General features: G+C 41.5%; 1 protein-coding gene across 5 annotated transcripts in view; it reads left to right on the top strand.

The window, feature by feature from the left end:
• MECOM (MDS1 and EVI1 complex locus) overlaps positions 1-17,503 on the top strand; it is a 193,792-nt gene extending 176,289 nt beyond the window's left edge. For 3 of the 5 annotated variants that reach the window (XM_075716656.1, XM_075716657.1, XM_075716653.1), the window contains 7 exons: positions 8,049-8,215; positions 9,546-9,623; positions 11,357-11,526; positions 12,619-12,763; positions 15,444-15,680; positions 16,231-16,417; positions 17,369-17,503. In XM_075716656.1, coding sequence (XP_075572771.1) covers positions 8,049-8,215; positions 9,546-9,623; positions 11,357-11,526; positions 12,619-12,763; positions 15,444-15,680; positions 16,231-16,417; positions 17,369-17,503 — 1,119 coding nt within the window. Of the gene's footprint in view, positions 1-765; positions 793-8,048; positions 8,216-9,545; positions 9,624-11,356; positions 11,527-12,618; positions 12,764-15,443; positions 15,681-16,230; positions 16,418-17,368 lie in introns of all 5 variants that reach the window. The other 2 variants (XM_075716655.1, XM_075716654.1) reach the window with 1 other exon arrangement.
• The last annotated feature ends 2,529 nt before the right edge of the window (positions 17,504-20,032 follow it).

Raw genomic sequence — 20,032 nt, 5'->3', positions numbered from 1 at the left:
TTAACTTGTTGTGAGATGGATGGATGCAAAGGTCATGAGTGTAACATGCACTCTTAATACATTGTAAAAAAAAAAACCAACTAAACCACCATCGCATGTCCTGTCAGAAGAGAAAATGCCAAAATCTGCTTTCGTGCTGATGTTAATGGAAAGGAGTCTCTGTTTGCAAAGGCAGAATTTGGCTTGGTATTTATAGAGGACTGGGGAACAGCTTGCAGAAAAGCTGTTTTTCCTTTCTAGTCCTTTTCACCCCTGTAAAAGTACAGGTGTGGATTGCACCACAAGTTCTAATTTTCTGCTGGCAGGGTTTATCTTTGTAAAATATGAACAAAATTATTGTTTGTGTCCCACAAGTTTGCGTTTCTGTAGGTGAATTTATTTCTGAAACTTGCCATCTGATGAAGGAAGCATTAGTTATTTTTAACTGGGTAATACAACAGCTAACAGATGGATCTTTAAAACAGGTTTCTGAAGTAGAGATTGAAGACATAAACCCTGCAGTCCTTACCCTGTCCCTGCCTGGGCAAAATTCCTCCCGGTGGCAGTGGCCCAAAAGCTATGAAAATTAGATCATTTAACAGTATTTCACAATAATTTGCCATTACAAGGATTGCATTTTTAGGGAGGGAATACCCTGATGCAACAAATCATTCAGAAGAACATCTTTCTTAGTATCTTTAAATAAAATCTTGATTAGTAGATTGATTGCAATGAGGGTTCCAATGCAGGAATAATGTGTTGTTTTTGTTTCAATTTTGCTCCCAGTTCCAATTGCCTGATCAAAGAATTTGGGTAAGTTCATTGCTTATATTTTTGATTTAATCATTGTGAAATAAATGGCATAAGAAAAATATAATATGAAAGATAACTTACCACTCAATTACGGAGCATGCCACAGTTTCCTGCGGAGTGTTGTAGCTGTAGCGGATAAATATCCTCTTATGTCAAATTGGCTTTATTTTTACCTACCTAATCTTGCCGGTTTTATTTGGTGAAGGCAATGGGAGCTTTACCTGTGCGAGGGTTTCAAAATGCAGGTTTTGTTTATATTTAACTGAAATTGTTCCAAGCCATTTCCTTCAGAGATTGCAGTGAAATTTTCAGGCCGAAATCTTGTTATATTGCAATAGTTATAAATATTTAATCTGCATTCGAAACATTAAAATACAGCGCCTCAGAGGACTTCACGTTTCTATCTCGCATGGACTTCAGTGGGAGTTAGTAAATTCAGTAGCTTTGAAGTTTTGAGCTTAATTGCTCATTGCTGTACTTAAAGCACAAATAAAACACCCATTTATTTGCCGTGTTTGGGTCAAATTTGTCCTGTGTGTATACTTATATTGTCCCCCTTATGCAAACAGATTTTGTGCTTTTAGTACTATGGGATAAATTTGAGCTTGCTCTTCTATTTTTATAAAATGTTATTTTTAATATGTCTAAATTGTTCATGAAAAAAAAGAGCCACAGCAACTTCTTTTGCAGATGCAACTCAAATAACACCGTGTTTTGCCTTTGCGTTGCTGGCTCCTCAGCTGCAACACAGAACCCATAAATACTTGTCCCAGATTTTTCCCAACCTTCGGGCTTTGGAGGGGAGAGCTGGAGCCAGCCGGCTGCGGCTCGGGTCCTGACTCACTCTCACTCATCACTCGCAGTGAGACATGGACCAATTTCACAAGACGAAGTCAGAATTTCACAAAATGAGATCTGAGATCTTCACATATTCTTTCCCACGTGCGTCTCTTTACGGGGCCGGTGCAGGAGCCCTCAAAGGTGCTGCCCCTGCAGACTGGCACTTAGCCCTGCTCTCCTCTGCACGCTCCAAAAGCAGCGATGGACCTTTGCTTTCCATACCCGTGGCTTTTAGTCCCATTTTCTTCCTGAAAAGCGGTGGTTTATGCAGCTGCAAAAGATGCACTAGGGTCCCCAGATGAAAGGAGCTAAGCAGGCACCGAAGGACTCCTGTGAGCACCCATGGACGCTGAATAAGCTCAACAGATAGGAGGTAGGGTTAGACGCCAGACTTGGAGAGCACAAGAGGTGGTTCCCAAACATTTTCTTTGCAGTAGAGGGAATTCAGTGTAGCACATGAAAGGGCTGTGGGTAGGATTTGTTGATTTGGCCCGGGCACCCTGAATCCTCTGCTCTCAGAAAAGTGGCTCTGTTTGGGCATATTTGGGAAGTTGAAAAACCCAGTGCAGTCTGTTTCTTCTGTCTGCTTTCCTTGACATTGGCTTGGTCCTCAAATTTCCATCATCCTGCTTTTTTTTGTGAGCATGTCTCCTGGCCATGCTATTGCTTTGAGCAGCTGCAGCAGAAATAGGCATTTAAAACATAAAGTGCCTAGAGCAGGATGCTGATGCATGGATGAATCTTCATCTTGAGAGATTTGAATATGTCACATGAACCTTTCTATCTCAATTCACAGTTGCACATGCCATATATTTCAAGATTATTTCAGATTGTTTTTCACTGTTTGGCAGGAACCCTATAGTGCAAATCAATGGGCAACACCCTTTCTTGAATGGATCATGATTTATTTAGTCTGTAGACTCTTTCATCCCCTTCTGGTCCCATCAAGAGAAGGTTGCTATAAAGAGGTTCAGACTTTATTTGCAATAGCTTTATGGAGAATCACTGTAAATAATTAAAATAATTTTACAAACAAGCAAAAAGACATTTGATGAGTGCATTAACAAAGCTTTTATTTTACTGGCCTTATTTTAGGACATGATCCATTCTGTTAGATCAGCTAAATCCCCACCAACTGCATTAATACAAATCGAATTATTCTGGAACTATACTACAGATCAGCAGGAGTTTCTTGCTACTGCTTCATAAAGTTCAGCCGTGTGTGATAGGTCTCTTGAACGTGAATATAGCTCAGCCAAGTTCCATGGTTGGATGTCCAAATACACACAGTTTCAAGACAACAAATTGACAAGTCATAGTTTTTAGAGAAAGCATTATAACTTGAACCGGGAAGGAAGAAATCCTGAGCTTTAGTAGTTGGGTTTTCAAGATTTCTCTAAATAACACTAGTAAAAATAGAAAGCAAACATTTGAGCAATTTTTTTCCCATGAGTTACAGGCATAAAGTCAGTTGTTTTTGTGATAATAGCGATGAAGGAGTCGTGTTTGTAAAACATGAGGTCATGTAATTCATGACTGTCTGCTAGATCATTTCATATCATCAGGTTATTCTTAAAAAGCAGCAACAAGAAACCTTTGCTTTATTTATGCCATTTTTTCTTCTGTTGGTTAATAAATTTTAAGACAAATATTCAAGGCCCCTGCTGATGATATCTTGCCCGTTGAAATGTTTATAAATACTTGGTTTAGCCGATTATGGTAATGTCTGCATTTTTGAGTCGGAGCTGGGGAATTGCGACTGCATATTAGTTTGCGTCAGTAGGAGGTTAATAGCCTCTCAGGGAGCAGGAGGGAGGTGGGGGAAAGCTGCTTCCTTTTCCAGACATCTGGACACAGATAGAATCAACAACTCTTATATATGTAAATCAAAAGTTACTGTTCTATATAAAATACTGTCATTCACTGATCTCAGATTAGGAGCAGACATGACTTGTCATAAGGCAATAGCTGTATGTAAAATATGTAATGGGATCGTCCCGCTTTCCTACCTCCTCAGGGAGCTTTCTCTGTGGACATGGCAATTACACTAATCCCATCCTTGGGGTCAAGCGGTGCCTTCCTCCCCGTGCCCCGTTCAGGGACCGCTACAGCCCTTGGGTACTCGGCCGGGGTGCAGACCCCTCCCGAAAGCGCTGCCCGGCGGCTCAAGCCACACGCCTGCCTCCATGGTGGTCCCCAGGGACCATCCCCAGAGAGATGAGGTGGCCATGAGTACCCACCAAACCTCCGAGGACAGATGCTATTGCTAACAGCTTGCTCCAGGAGTTTGGTGTATTGCTGACCGGGACCATCTCCATGGTCAACACAGCTCCTATGGAGGCAAGTCGTGCTTTACCATCAGCAGTAACGGTGTTTTGAAGGAGTAAGAGCTACTTTGGTTGTGTTTCCACTGAAAAAGGGAGTTTCACTGTGGAAGAGGGAAAGTCATCCCCTGGGTTAATAATGAATCAAAAAAAAAAAACCCATCCTTGGAAAAAAGGCTAAGAATAAATGAGTGATTTTTACAATCATTGAGGATTATCAGTGAGCCCACCTAGGGGTGTCACTGGGGTCTGAACTGTGGCATAGGTCTGTGTATGACATAGGAAGAAGGGTGACCAGGCAAAGAGCAGAGTTTGTGACTCTTTATTGAGAATAGCTAAATCCAAAGCTGACTATGAAGATTTTGCTGAAGAGTCACAGAAAGCTGAGTCACCAGTGATTAAAATAGCAATAAAACTCAATGTCAGTAAGTACGCGGTAATACCGAGGGAAAAGTGTGACTCTTAAATTGTGTCATTCAGGAAAAAGATCTTGAAGTCGATAGTTTTATGAAAATATCATCTGAGTGCTTAGCAGAAAGGAATTGAAAACAACATTATGTTACACTGCTTTCAGGTCCTGCATACAGCTGAAGTCCCTCTCAAAAAGGATGTAGTAGAATTAGAAAAGACACAGAAAAGTGCAACAATGATGATCAGAGGTAGGGAACAGCTTCCATACAAAATGAGACTAAGTAGATTTTGATTTTTTCAGCTTGGAAAAGAAATGCCCGAGGGAGCTGTGCCCCAGTTCTATGAGACCATGAATGGTGAGCAGAACCTGAATGAGAAATGGTTATTCATTAGTTTGAACAATACAAAAAAAAAAAAAAAAAAAATGAGGGGCACCCAGCTGAATTATCAGGCAAAAGGCTTAGAAGGAACAAAAGCCAGTGTCTTTTCATATGCACCTAATTAAATTGGCGAACTCTCCTTGACAAAAATATAAATGGATTCAAAAAGGGTTTAGCCAAATGAATGGGAGCCGCAGCCGCCAATCGCCGTTCAACACCATAATCGAGATGCAACTTCCAAGTAAGGCTTTTGAACCTCTCATTGCTGGTGCATGACAGAAGACACTGAGGAGAAGGTCTGTCCCTTGTCCACCCTCCTGCGCATCCCCTGGAGCCACTGCTTGAAACGGGGATCCTGGTTTCCCAACAGCGTGTGTCGCAGGTTTTATAATTCCTGCTTTGGTGCCTGAGTTAGTCCTCAGCGTGACAAACCCTGGATTTCATATTACCCAGTTGAGATTTTGCCATTGGACTGATGAGCGGGGGCTGTCTGCCTGAATATAAAGTCACAGAGAGTGTGTTGTGTGTCTGGGATGGCAGGATTTTACGGGGTGTAGTAAGTCCATGCTGCCCGGGTGCCCATCTCGCGATAGGGAATTGCATCCTGAAGGTCCCGAGCACCAGCACGCTCCAGGACTTCTTAAGAAAATGCCCTGATTTGGTTCCTGTGAGCCCTATCTCCAGCAGATAGTAACTGCTGTAATTATCCTGACAGCAGCTGAGTGCTGCCGACTCACAGCAAAGGCTTGGGGCCGAGCACTTCCCTTTGTTGCTGGTGCATTTCTTGAAAAATATAAATCATACCAGGTGACTACATGGATCAGTCTTTTTTTTTTTTTAAAAAAAAAAAAAAAGGGCACAAACACAATAGTCATTCCTATGGTGAGAAACATATTTTTGGAAAGCGAGTAATACTTTAAAATAATTGGAAGTGCTTGTGTTTCCTGTGAATGAGGGATTTAAGATTAGATGCTGATTTCATACCTATTTTGGGACTGATGTAATCCTGGAGGCAGTATTGGAGGTAGAGCTGATCTGCATCGCTGTACATTAGAGAAGAATTGGTCTCAGTTTCTCCTCTGCAAAATCCTGGAAGTAAGAACTGAAAAAAATAAGCATGACTAAGCCATTTTAAATGTAAAGGGGAAAATAGTTGCTTTAATATATTACTGTAGGGGACCATGTACATGAGAAATGGTGATCCAAAAATGATTTAAAACCACTAGATAATGAAACTGACTTGAATATTAAATATACATAAATAAAACATTTATTATACTTCTCAATGCCCTTATTATTCTTCACCATAAATATGTGCTATCATAACCCATGCACTGTCTTGTCACTGCTAATCAGCCCGAAGGCCAAAGGTCATTTTTCATTCATACCACTTATTTTCTGCAATTACAAAATAGAAGAATGAATTCTTGCGGGGGACAATTAGAAGAAATCAAAAGCAGTGGAAAGACTATCGTAAAAGCTTTAAGAATCAATTCCAACTAAAGAAAAAGATGAAGTCGTATAAAAAGAAATATATGGTAATGTTGAGTTGTATGGGTTGATAATGACATCTCAGTGCTGAGATAGAATTACCTTGTCTCCCAGCAGCATCATCATTACATATCTCACGCCTGTGATCAGTACACGTCAAAATCCTTCATATTGACAAATGTGCTGTCCACTTGCATCTGTGGAGAATGTTTTAGCAGCTGAGTGATTATGAATCAAACCCCAGAGCTTACAGCCCCTACTGCCTCCCAATGCTTTCACATTTGTTGCCTGACAAGTAAATGTATCTTGACTTCCCTCTGAGAATTTTTTTTTTTTTTTTCACCGTGTTTGATGAAAGACGTTTGGCAAATTGGCAGTGGTACCCTGTACATTGCAATTTGTCCTCAGCATTAGGAATCTGAGCATGAAATGAGAGGGCAGGCTACAGGCTAGAGGGGGGAACAAAAAAAAAAAAAAACCAAACCAAAGGCAGAGCTAACCAGCACGTGAATAGTCATTGCAGGAGACAAATGTGCAATTCTGCCCATTAAAATAAAATTTAAAAAAAACCCAACAAATGTGCAATTCTTCCCATTCAAATAAAATTTTAAATCCCAACAACTGGAGCAGTCTCTTATGGATTTTGAAGAATGGGTTGGAAAGGTGTGCTCAGCTGAGGAGCGTTCAGCATCGTTCGTATAATTTCCTCCTTCATTACAAGCAAGGTATTGCACAGGGCTCATACTGTGGTTTTTATGCTCTGTAGGTGAGATCTTGGGTTTCTTTGTTTTCATTTGTTTGGGGTGTTAGGAAGAGGCAGATGGTTACCTGTCATTAGGCTCAGCAGCAGTCTGCAACTCTCCAAGTGACAATGTTTGAGGGTTTGGAGCAGTTTTTCATGGTCCGTTCCAGACACCTTAAAGGAAACCATTCTCCAGAAATTATTTAATGCCCACTCCCTGAAAATGAAAGCCCTTTAAGACAGCTGACCAAGAGCAGAGGCATTTCAAAGTGCATAGGGTGTAGAAGCAACTAGAGGTAGAGCAGGACTGTTAAGACATTGTAGAAAAACAGGATAGGCATCTAAAAGGTAATGTAAACATGTAGCACCAAACCCATCAAAGCTTCATTTCTTACGGATTTATCTTATGGTCTTTGACTGTGATGGGCAAGAAGACTGGACTGAATGGTTGGATGTGGCTGGGACATTGACGGAGCCTCTCTGGATCTGGCTTGTTGCAGCTGTTGGTTGAACTAGAGTGTTCATAAGGTGTCCTCTGCAATATTTGTCCTCTGTAAGTCCTTTAAAAAAACCCAAAAAACCCTGTAGGAATTCAGTTCTTGTTAGGATCTCTGTTTTTTCTGTTGACTCAGTCAGAAATGGCCAGTGGTTTCAGTAGGTGGGATGCATAGATTCATACGCATACACCCACAGAGCATGACGGCATAAACTGGAATTTTATAGAAGCTGAGGCTTAAAAATTAGAAGGAATGAACACTGGCTAATTTAGATTTTATATGGAAGCAGCTTTCTGTTATAGCAATCAGGACAGAAGTTCTGCTGTGTGTTGGCCTTGCAGAGAAACAGCACCCTGCTATGGCCGTTATTCCAAGTGGGACAACATGGTGGCCACCACCTTGCCTAATGTGCCCCATAATTTTTGTGGCTGCAACTCTACGTTTGCTCCCCCCACCCCTTTTTTTTTTCCCCTCCTGGCAGTGTATATCGTTTGTATTTTGGGTTTCCAGTGAGGGCAGAAGGCTGAAGCAATATTCACCGTGACGGGTTCTGTGCTATCTTCTGTTGCAGATGTCAGCTATAGAAAACATGGCTGAAAAGCTGGAGAGCTTTAGCGCCCTGAAGCCGGAGGCCAACGAGCTGATCCAGTCGGTGCCGTCCATGTTCAACTTCCGCGCGCCGCCGAGCGCCCTGCCCGAGACCCTGCTGCGGAAGGGCAAGGAGCGCTACACCTGCAGGTAGCCCCAAAACTGCCCCGCGGTGCCCTCCTGGGCTCCCAAAATGCCCCCTGCTCAGACAGTTTCCAACGAAACATGGAAAGCTTTTTGTTTTGGGGTTCTTATTTATTAAACTGCTGGTGTTATGAAGCGAAGAGTTTGCCCTGTATCGTACCGGTTTGATAAATGAGGTGGAAACTATTATATAAACAACTCTTTTTTCCAAATATTCTCATCACTTTCATATGCACAAGCGTGCTTTCATTATTGATTTTTTTGATCATAAACTACAGACGTGTTTTTTCTCAGGCTTCTGGTTTTAATATCCAAAGGGATCGGTGATAAAATACATGACTTATTAGGACTTATGTGTACAGACTTAAAAAAAAAATACAATGAAGATAGTCATTGTACGTGCAACCAAAATGAATAGGAGCTTTGTCGAGGAGAGTAGAATTAGCTGTGTGGGTATTTTGAAGGCTTATACATCACGTTGTGAAAAATAAATGGGATGTTAAAAGTGGAGGGATGCAATCTTCAAAGTCATCACATGGAGCAACCACCACCCTCATTCACTTAAGAGAGCGCTGTGTGTGCTCTGTCCCCATGCAAAAATGGGCTGAGTGTCATTAATAGAACTGGGCCAATTATAAACTGAATATTAATATGTTACTTAAATCAGGGGAGAGGACTCACCGTATTATTATTGTTTTGCTGTTATTGTTCCTGTGACATATTCTTGAGTTTGGAGAATGGTTTTTAAATTGCATTATTTAGGTCTCTATATTGTCTCCAGAATGCGCAGGCGTTTGACACTGGCATATCAGTTTATCTGATCTTTTTGAAAACATGTCACCTTCTTTCAAGACATGTTGTTATAGAAACATACCTTGATGGATTAGGTCTTTGAGTCTTGTCTGCTCTGATCCTATTCAATGCACAGAATGATGTCACATTTGCTGACACGTAGAATTGGTTGAAAGGTTTGAAATTTGCTTACATGGAGGCAGAAATCCAAGGCTTTAATAACAGATTCCCTTGATTCCAAATCCAAATGTGACAGATAATCACCTAGTGAGCTTAGAAAGTTTGGGTGATCTTTAAAACTGGTATGTTTTCATACATCCCTTGCACAGGAAAAGCTGGCCAGTGCCAGCAGTTCCAGTCCCATTCTTGTGTATGTGTCTGAATCACATTTCCTGAGTGATTTTATTGAACTGTTGTTCCACCGACGCGATCCCAATAGTACCATATATTAATGATTCAATTTGGGCTATGCGTCCGGGGCAGCTCAAATCAGGACGAAGCCATTGAAGGTTGCATTGTCTTATCAAACCTTTTCTTATCGCAGATACTGTGGCAAGATTTTCCCGAGATCTGCAAACCTAACACGTCACCTGAGGACGCATACTGGAGAGCAGCCCTATAGGTACTGTGACCCCGTACCCCTGTCTGTGGTGTGGGCAAGTGACTAAAGCGAGGGACCGAGTGCTCAACAGCCGTGCTCGGCCAGCTCCAACACTCACCCCTTAGCAGTGCGACCACCGTTGCGTTTTGGTCTCAAACAGGGCTTTTTGCATTCGATGCTGATATTCAGCGTTGCTGCTGCAGAGATGGGGGAAGGTTTTGGTCCTAGTTAGTGAAATTCTTTTGGCTTAGGCAGCTGCCCAGGCACCATCCGCAAGTCCTGCCTTTGCCTTGCAGGATAGCTGGCACATCTGAACCGGCATGGTTGAAGTGGCTTTCAGTAGGGCTCATGGTCATATTTTCCCTTGCAAGAAATGTTTTTTTTCTAAGAGCTCTGTGGTGTTACTTGCAGCCTAAAGTTGGGTGTTTTGTCAATCATCTGATTTCTGAAAGGTCCTGGTTGCAAAGGCGTTACTGTATTTATTTGTTTCCTGCCTTATCTGGATCCTTTCTGAGGTCTGCTTAACCAAACCCCATGTGGGTGTACTCTCTTGTTGATAAGAATATGTATGTGATATTGTATCCAGGACAGTCACATGCAGAAATGTGTATAGAAGCTTCACCTTATTGAAAATGAAAGACTAAACCAACTGGAAAGAAGCCACTTCATGTTCCAGTAAAACAAATGCACCAATTTCTGCATTTTACGAGCTGTAAAGAGTAGAGTAAGCTCATTGTTTGTGAGGAAACAATATGTTTTTTGCCTCTAGTCTCTTTGGGAAATGAAATTCACATCTAATTTTATTGAAGAAAGGTCTTGATGCATGTTATGCTCATCCACTACATAAAAGCCACGAGCAATTAGTAGCATAATGGACCATTTCAGCACTAAAAAAAATTGACATCATTGACAAGCGTAAGAGAAGCACGGGAGAAATAAAAGATTGAAAAACTAAAGTGGTGAAGACTGTTGGCTAGTCGCCAGCCAGAGAATTTGGAATAGTTATAGTATGACTTAGTAATGGCTTAAAGAGCAATACAGTAAAGGCTTTAGGGACTCCAAATCGCTACAGAGTATGAAAATTGATGCCTCTGGTACCAGAGTGATAGACTAAACTACTCACATTGGCACAGTATTAAAGGTTGGGATTGTTTATTGCTGGTTTTTGCAAGATAACCAAATTTCCTCTGGGATTAGCAATCGAGCAAGCTAATTCCTCAAGAAAAGATTTAATCACACAGTATAGTTTAGAATAGGAAAAGAAATAGCCCTTTTTACCTTATTTGAGCATTAGAAGAGATCTGTTTCATGTTTTTTCCAAAAGTGTTTAATTGTATTGTATTGGCAGCACATGAAACAATAGAGTTATTGCTCTACTGTTTTCAAACTTCCCAACTTTGCATGCAACAGTTTTAAAAACATGGAAATCAATTACCCTAGCTAATTTGATGCCATTAACTCTGAAATATTATGCTTATTCCTAAAGGCAGTATTTAAATTACAAAGCCTAATGTGGATTAAAGCTAAAAAACACACCGTAGAAGTGACGTCTCCATTCCAAGAGCATGGCTCTCCAGTTAGTCAGCGAAAACTTTGTCTTTATTTCAGGGAGGGTTTTGCTTCAATAGGGACCAAGGAACTGCAGTTGGGTACTGAGGCTGAGCCCGGGAGGTGCTTCATGTCTCTTAGGACAAGTCTTACATTTCCTGCTACTAATAAAGCCTTTTCTACCCACCTATTTTTGTTTTTTTCAGATGCAAATACTGTGACAGGTCCTTTAGCATATCTTCTAACCTGCAGAGACATGTCCGTAACATCCACAATAAAGAGAAGCCATTCAAGTGTCACTTGTGTGACAGGTGTTTTGGTCAACAAACCAATCTTGACAGACATCTAAAAAAGCACGAGAACGGGAACATGTCTGGTATGTATGCCTTTTCCTTCCCCAGCGTGCCCTGTGTACCGCCAGCGTTCGTATGCTGGGATTTCACATTCACTTCCAATACTACTGAGTGTCAGTAGGCACATGTTGCTCTGCCCAGTCTGCTCCAATGAGTGGGTTTTTGGAAAATATGTAAGTGCCTAAGCTCTGCTGACATTTAAAGTGCTTCGAAAATCCCAGCATAAACTCTACCCTTGTATAACTTAATACCACTGGATGATGTCTTTTCTTTTGGTTTTAATTAAGCCAACCATAGCATTTTGAGTACAGACTGGGAAAATTGGTTTAATCCCATCTCTGCAATCACTTGGCTTTCAATAGGAGTCCTAGATTTAGAGTCTCAGGGGACACTCTAAAAGATTTTCTTGGCACCCTCTAAAATATTCCCACTGTCAGGAGCTGAAAAGTGCTAGCTATTATGGAGGTAATGGTGCCTCCCAAGCCCCAAAGCAAATCGGTCACCGCACAGCAGCAGCAAAGGCAGCGGCAGGTAGTAGATATCATTGGTCTGGTTTAGGTATCTGCAGGGTTTAATAAAAACCCTGTCTGCAGTCTTTTCAGTCTACGTTTTGCTCCACTGGCAATAACCAGGTACCTGCAGTGAATGCAGAGCTGTCTTTCCTCCGATGCGCAGAGAAAGACGTCTGTCACTGGTCTCTCAGTGCTAATTAACCTGGGTGATTATGTCAATGACTGCTCCATATTTTAAGCAAATCTGCATAATTAGTAGCTAAAGTTGCTCAGTTCAGCCATTGGTCTAACACAGTTATTGACTGACAGTCTTGGAGTCACAAGGGAACAGGAGGGAGATGTTGAAATAGATACTTGGCAAAAGCAATTATTAACCATGGAAATGGCACCCAGCATGCAAGCAGTCAGTTGGGCTGGAAACCACCTTCACCCTTGGATAATACTACTTCCCTTCTAATTACCGGTTTTACAGCTGATAGACCACTATGACCAACTTTTCTGTCGCTCACCCATTTTAACCATCGTTTCAATTTGTTTGATTTAAATGGTTAAATATAGAAAAAGTAAAAGGGCAACAACAGAAGTCCTCTGTTTTGCTTTAAGGTACTGCAACATCTTCACCTCACTCAGAACTGGAAAGCACAGGGGCAATCCTAGATGACAAGGAAGACTCTTACTTCACAGAAATTAGGAATTTTATTGGAAACAGCAACCACAACAATCAATCCCCCCGAAACTCAGAAGAGAGGTAAGTTGCAACTGATCTGCCTTCAAAAGGTGCCACCCTTCCTTTTCCAGATTAAACCTGATTTTTCACTTTTGATGAGTTATTTTAGCAATCTGGTTGCTTCAGTGTTCACCTTGGTGTCCTATGAAAAGAAACGTGTTGATTCCCTCCCCATTGTGCATGAGTATATTCCCAGTGGCAGATGCTGGACAGAAGGTTCATCTCTGCACACATTTCTCCTTGTATCAGGAGCTCTGAGTTTCAAGTTCCCATCGTTGATTTAAGTCTGTTGAAAAATTCCCTCATTTTACATTCATGGCAGAACAGGTGACTTCTACGTCCTGTGGCTAAATGTAGAGAGCCTTACGATTTAAATGCAATTTAAATGTGTAATTAATAAAGTAGACTAAGCTAAATTCTTGGATCAAATGAAAGATTCTAACTGAAAGTCCTTTCCCGTAAGTAACTCAATCCCAAGAAAGATGCTGACTAGCAAAAAGCCCGTGAGGCCGTGGGTAGGCGTTGGTAGTCCGCAGTGCTCTAGCATGTGAGCCACTTTTTCCTACTAAGATTTATTAAGTATAGGAATGTTTCAATTCTTCTGAACTAACAGAAGAGAGACCACTTCTAAATATTTTCAGCTAATAAAAATACAGCTAAGCAGAAAAGGCTGTAGCATGGATACGCACATCAGCTATACATATTTCTTGGAGATCGGTTTTGCCTTATGCATTATTTGCGCTTTTGAATTGGCATTACTTTATCAGCATCAAAAATTTCTTACTGTTGGTGACAAACTTCACTGTCTTCTCAATTTCCAGATGCCTTTGTGAAGGGATGAAAATGGTGGACATAACACGATTTCCACAAAAGTATTGGATTAAGTGATTACATGCATATTCAAATTTCATTCCATCTTGATTGGCAATGAGGGCTTGGGATTTTTTCTTTGCACATCTGGTCTCAACATGTCCTCCGACAGGAAGTCAGCAAAGTGAAAAGGTTGCTGGGTTGTGCAGTGTTTCCTTTCTAAATTTGGCACTTCAGACTGCTCTTGATGGATACTTTATCCCTGGCAAATTGCTGCATTTGAAAGCATAATTAGAGAATCTGTTTTCTTAATCACATGGCTTTTGTTACTTTGGTTGTAGTCCATCTCCCTTTCATTTCTAGCAGCCTCAATTGAGCATAACAAGCAAGTTGGCAGCCCAAACTGTGCTCAACAATTTCTTATTTCTGCCTGTTTAAATAGAAGATGATAAAGAGATGTTGCTCTGATTATCTTAGAGGGGGGTGGCTGCTTCAGCTCTCCCAACTCTGCACAGCCTCAGATTTTTTGATCCTGTGGTATGAACAGACCATCCCCTAGCTTTTTTTTAATGCAGTACTAAACTTGTGACAATTAGCTGCAATGTTGTATAAGAAATTAGCTTTCACTTGTGTATGCTCCGTAAGAAAATGCATCTGTTACAAATACCAAACACACTGCTAGGGCTCATCCTTATCTCGCTCAAACTTTTGGTATATTCCATATTGTCCCGCACAGTTTGAAGCACACGGAGTCGAAAGCAAACTGCAGGCAGACAATAAAGTTTCCATTTTTATAACTGTATTCCTGGAAGAGTAAGGACCTTTTGCACAATGAGAACAATAGATGAATCAAGGCCTCCGTGCTACGTAACGCAGCGGAGCAGATACGCTGGTGGTGCGAATTCACATGGCTCCACGGAGTTCAGCCCGTCTACACCACTAGTACCTCTGGCAACGCATTTGGCAACGTGGCGGCGGTGCCGAATTTCTTTCGCTCTCATTTAATACGGCAGACACGATGCAGCTGCGGATGCTCAGAATCCTGTGGGGTTGAGGCCATTAGCAAATGAGCCCCTACTTCAGCCTGGATATTATGTCCTTGATAAAATATCGTAGGAAGTAGTTAAGAGAAGTCATTGTCTGAAAGCAAAAGAGAACGTTATCACAGCGGGTAGACCAAATGGTTTTCCATGTGTGTATTGCTATAATTACTTATTTAATAAGAATAAATGCACTTAAAATGCTATATGACCTTTCTTTTCATTACTTCTTACCCTTCGAATCAGTCAATAATGTAGTTCAGCGTGGAGGCAGTATTGCAGACTGCTCTTCAGGTCTTCAGCTGAAGTCCCTTAGGTTCCCATGTATGTAATCCATATGTTCAGTGAAGTAGTATGGCTTCCAAATGGGTGGTAGCGTGCAAAATTAATTATGCATGTAATTTTGACTTTAAAACTCTGAATGCAGTATTGGATGTCATTTTTGAAAATGCCGGATCTGATTTGCAGAGTTTCTTGGCCCCTACAGCTTCTGTTAAAAGTCAATGAGTTGTTTTGCCCAGACTACATATATGATTGGAAACATGAGATGAAATAATGCGTGAGAAAATTTGGAATGGATATGTAAACATACCTCCACTTGAACAGTAGTTTTAGGCTCCCAGGATAACAGGAAAATCCCATGCTGATGGCATTGTAACGTCCCACTGATTTTTGAGTGTAATTTTCTTCAATACTGCCTAAATGTCTGAAGCTAAACAAGATACAAAATACAGAAATGACTCTATTCTACTGGGACGGTTCCTTTTCACATCTGCCTCTGACAATCCGCTGGTGAGGAGCTTTCATAACTGATTTGTGATTATTGCTTGGGTTTGTTTTGGTACTTTCAGAATGAATGGCAGCCACTTTAAGGATGAAAAAGCCATGGTAGCCAGCCAGAACTCGGATTTGCTGGATGACGAAGAGGCAGAAGATGAAGTCATGATGGACGAAGAAGATGAAGAGAGCGAAATTGCAGGGAAAGCAGTCAAAGAGCCTGTTACGAGTGACATGCATGAGGGGACTCCGGAGGAGGATTACGAGGAAACGAGTACTTTGGACATGAACTGCAAAGCTTCCCCTGGCAGGTTGGTTCCTTCCGAGTATTGGTGAGCCCGATATGTGAAATAAAAACAATAAACCATACAAGAGTGCCAGCACCAACCTGTGTGCCGTGGGAACCGGTCTGAAGTAGCCAGCTTCCCAGTTACAATAGCAACGTGCGTCTGTGTTTGGGTCAATACCAGCCCTGTTTTCAGTCTCTTCATGCAATCTGTAGCCCTTAAGAGGAAAAATAACTCTGCTTGGGGAGCTATTGTCAGGTTCTGGGTGAGACAGGAAACATTCATGGGAGAGACGTTATCTAAACCGACCTGGATCTCCCATAATGGTCTTGTGAAAGTCTGTGGAGACACCAGGAGAGAGATGTCCTCTCCCTCCCCTGCTCCCGCTGCCTGCCCTCTCCTTCTTAGGAAAGAAAGGGGAATTTCTTTTATTTCAGGATCACAGTTCTGCAGGGCAAGGTGGTTTGTGAATGTAAAAAAGGGGGAAATTGCTCAGATGTGTAAATCTGGGAGGACGAGGGAATGCCGAGAGGATTGATTAATTGACATTAAAACCCGTGTGGTGTTTTTGTAGGTATAAAGAAGAGGAGTATAATAAGACTGGACTTTCGGCTTTGGACCACATAAGGCACTTCACAGATAGCCTCAAAATGAGGAAAATGGAAGAAAATCAATATAGTGAAGCTGAATTGGCAGCTTTCAATACTTCCCAGCTGCCAGAGGACCTAAAACAACCGTTGTACAGGAAATCCAAATCCCAGGTAAAAGCTTAACTCAGTTAAAATGTTATTGTCGCCAAATACCTGAAGGATTAAACTGTTAGTGTGTGGCAGGCAAGGTCATTTCAGCTTCGTCAGACAGGGCTGTGCTCCACGTCCACAAACCTCAGCCTGCCCCAACCTCCCCCTGTGCTCCCACCGCACCAGGGAGACGTGGCGGGATGCTCTGGTCCCTGGTAGTGGAGGATTTGCTTACTTTTTTGCTATTTTTGTTCCTGCCTGCCACCTGCAGAAATGCCATGGTAAGAAATAGTCCCGCTCTGCCTTTGTACAGCCGGCGTGGTCCCTCGGATGCTGTGGAGCTTAGCTGCAGCCTCGCAGGGATGTGACCCAGTCGTCTGGCTGGCTTGTCTTTTTGGTGGTTTTTTTAAACTCTGTTGAGTGTTACCTCCTCTAGGTCCTCAGCATATTTTAAAACCAGCAATAACTGGACTGAGATCTTAGTGCTATTTCTTGATTATTTTTTTTTTCAACATTAATTAAAATGGGTCTTTTTAGCCCCTTCAAAAGATTCCAATTTTTAAAATTGCAGAATATGCCTGTAGAAAAGGTCAGCAAAGGAGACTGTGGTATTTGGCGAAATACAGGACCAGCCAAGGGATAATGTGATTCCTCAGGCTCTTGAAAAGAGCCTCTTGTGCCAAGAAGCTGAGGGCAAAGGAGACTCTGGGACCTTGTCTACTATCAAAGGTTTCTCAGAGCTTCGTGAAGCGAGATGAAAGCAGAAATTATTATTACTATTAGCGAGTCAAAAGTGTCAGTGAAGAGGTTGACAGTGGTTTTACCTAACATGCTTTGATATTTTTTGAGTAAGTTGAGAATAGCAGTTGTAGCCTAAATGATGCCCTAACCGCGTAGGGGGTGGCACGGGTCCAAGCTCAGATCCGCACCGCGGGAGCGTGACCTCTTTGTCCTTCTTCTTTCCCCATCCAGGCGTATGCGATGATGCTCTCTCTCTCCGACAAGGACTCCCTTCATTCCGCATCCCACAATTCTCCCAATATGTGGCACAGTATGGCGAGAGCCGCTGCAGAATCCAGCGCCATTCAGTCCATCAGTCACGTATGACATTGTGAAGTCTTACCGAGAATGGGACCAAGTCCAAACCAGTAGCATGGCTCTTTCATATATGACTATTTAAAAGACTGCTGAGCAGAATGCCTTATAAATCTGCAGGGTCACTCATTTAAAGTCCGGTGACCTTAAACTGAATAATTTTAAAAAGAAAGAAACTATTTATTCTCAATTTTGTTTTGCACAGCAAAGGCAGCTGCTGACTTCTGGAGGATCAATGCGACTTTAAAAAAAAAAAAAAGTTTCAGTGGATTATGTAAACCGGGCCCGGGAAAAAGTGTCTTCCAGTTCACCCGGCTTTGAGGGGCAGGGGCAAAAGGGTTAAGACTGCATTGATACACACATGGGCACTCCTTTAAAGTAGGAACTGAATTGATTTTCTTTTTGTATAAGATAGTTTGACACAGGATTGGGAACAGTTGCTTTTATGTACAAATCTCTTCATTAAAGCTTTATGCATTTTAGCCCTTCAAAGAAAGAAAATAGTTCTATCAAATGCACACTATCCATCGTAAATGTAGAAAGAAGTAACAGGGAGTATTTTGTTCTCTCCGTAATTCTTTTGCCTTCTCAACTGCATTGTTAAAAAAAAAAGAAAAAAACAAGGAAAAAAAAGAAAGAAAAAAAAAGAACTCTGAGAAACAATACATAAGAGGCTTGTGTATATTGTAAACTATGAATGTTCACTACTCCAAGAAGCTAAATCATCCAGATAATTCCGTGAAAGCACCGCGTTCATCGACAGCACCACTAGTTCAAATCATTGTAAGGAGATTTTAATTTTCGACAATCATGTCACTGTTTTGTTGTATTGTTTCCTTTTCCCCCCACCCTCTAATTTTTTCTTTGTGTTGTGTGTACCATGTATTTATTTGTTGGCAAACGATTGTTTGTTGATTAAAATAGCACTGTTCCTATAACAAACAGCACTGCTCCAGTCCCCCACTGCGTTACGATGTAAGGCACCCATGTACTTCAAAAAAAGTGAGGTGAACTGATCTATGTATATGGGAGTGCAAAACAGTGTTTGAAATTTTCTTACATTCCTCTTTTATTTTATTTTTGCCTTTTAATGAACTAAATAACTAATAGATGCGACTTAGGTTTTTTTGTAATACAGTAAATTGATTCAATTGTATAAACAGTTATAATTTCTTCATGAAAGCATGATTCTTCTGATTAAAAAACTGTACCCAATATTTTATGCTGGTTGTCTGCGAGCTTGTGTGATGTTATGTTCATGTTAATCCTATTTGTAAGATGAAGTGTTCCAAATTTATGTTTAAAAAAAATAAATAAATAACGGAAGGTATTCAGTTATTTTTTTGGGGGTTTTTTGGCCTTTAGTGAGGGACCAGATTTATTTTTCCTTTTGTTTATAATCTCATTTTGAAATAATCGGCAAGTTGAGGTACTTTCTTTAAATGCTTTGTACAATGTAACTGTTACGCATTTCAGTACATTACTATGGGAGGATCAACTTAAAAAAAAAAAATAAAGGACTACAAAACAGGAGGGATCTTTTTCCTTATTGTCTTGGTTTTGTCTGGGTCAGGGCAAAAATGGCATATTTCGTCTGCAGTCTGGAGAGCAAAGACTGCATCTGTGGGGTCATTAGGATAAGGGTAACCAGAAGATGGGGCACTGCGAAGCATCTTGGAATTGGTCATGCAATTTAGGGCCTGACCCAGAGGCTCTCAGTAGACCACTGGAGGCTTTTCATAGAGTCATAGAATCATTTAGGTTGGAAAAGACCTTGAAGATCATCCAGTCCAACCATTAACCTAACACTACCAAGTCCACCACTAAACCAATTAAGGGGAGAGTGGCAATTTCATGTTTCCTGGCTTGGTGGTTGGATTATTTTTAATGAAAGTAAAAACTAGGAATCATTAAGGTTGGACAGGACCTCTAAGATCATCAGTCCAACCATCAACCCAACACCACCATGCCCACTAAACCATGTCCCAAAGTGCCACGTCTGCCTGTTTTTTGAACACTTCCAGGGATGGTGACTCCACCTTAGATCAGTCCTTTAAGCTTTAAAACACTACCTTGGAAAAGAGAACTACTTCACTCATTTTACAGGAGGGACTGGTGCAAGGTCACCTTGAAAGCTGTTGTGGAGCCTTGAGTTCGGGCTGGTGATGCAACCGCCTGCTGCTCACGGGGACAACGTCGGGGAGCAGCGGCTCGGCTGGCTAATAGCAAACAATTGACCCACCGGATTGATAAAAATCCATAGCTGAGAAGCTAAATGGGCCTCCAACTGCATGAAATGAGCCTTTAAGGTCTAAAAGGAAAGGAAAAAAAAAAAAAATTGAGTTATTTGAGTTTGAGCGCACCATTTGAAATCAGGTCTAAAGCCCTGTTTCTTCTGGACAAGATGCAGAGCAGCGGGTGGTGGGATGTCCAGGAAAAGCCAGCATTGGCCCAGGCAATGCAGATTTTCCTGCTTTTCCCATCAGGAGAGAGAAAAGGCCTGAGACAGCTCCAAAAGGGACCATGGGGGTGTCCCTGCCT

Source organism: Pelecanus crispus, chromosome 9 (genome assembly GCF_030463565.1).
Source record: "Pelecanus crispus isolate bPelCri1 chromosome 9, bPelCri1.pri, whole genome shotgun sequence".
NCBI classification, from domain to species: domain Eukaryota; kingdom Metazoa; phylum Chordata; class Aves; order Pelecaniformes; family Pelecanidae; genus Pelecanus; species Pelecanus crispus.
Note: the sequence above shows the minus strand (reverse complement) of the source record. Positions and strands in the feature narration are given on the sequence as shown.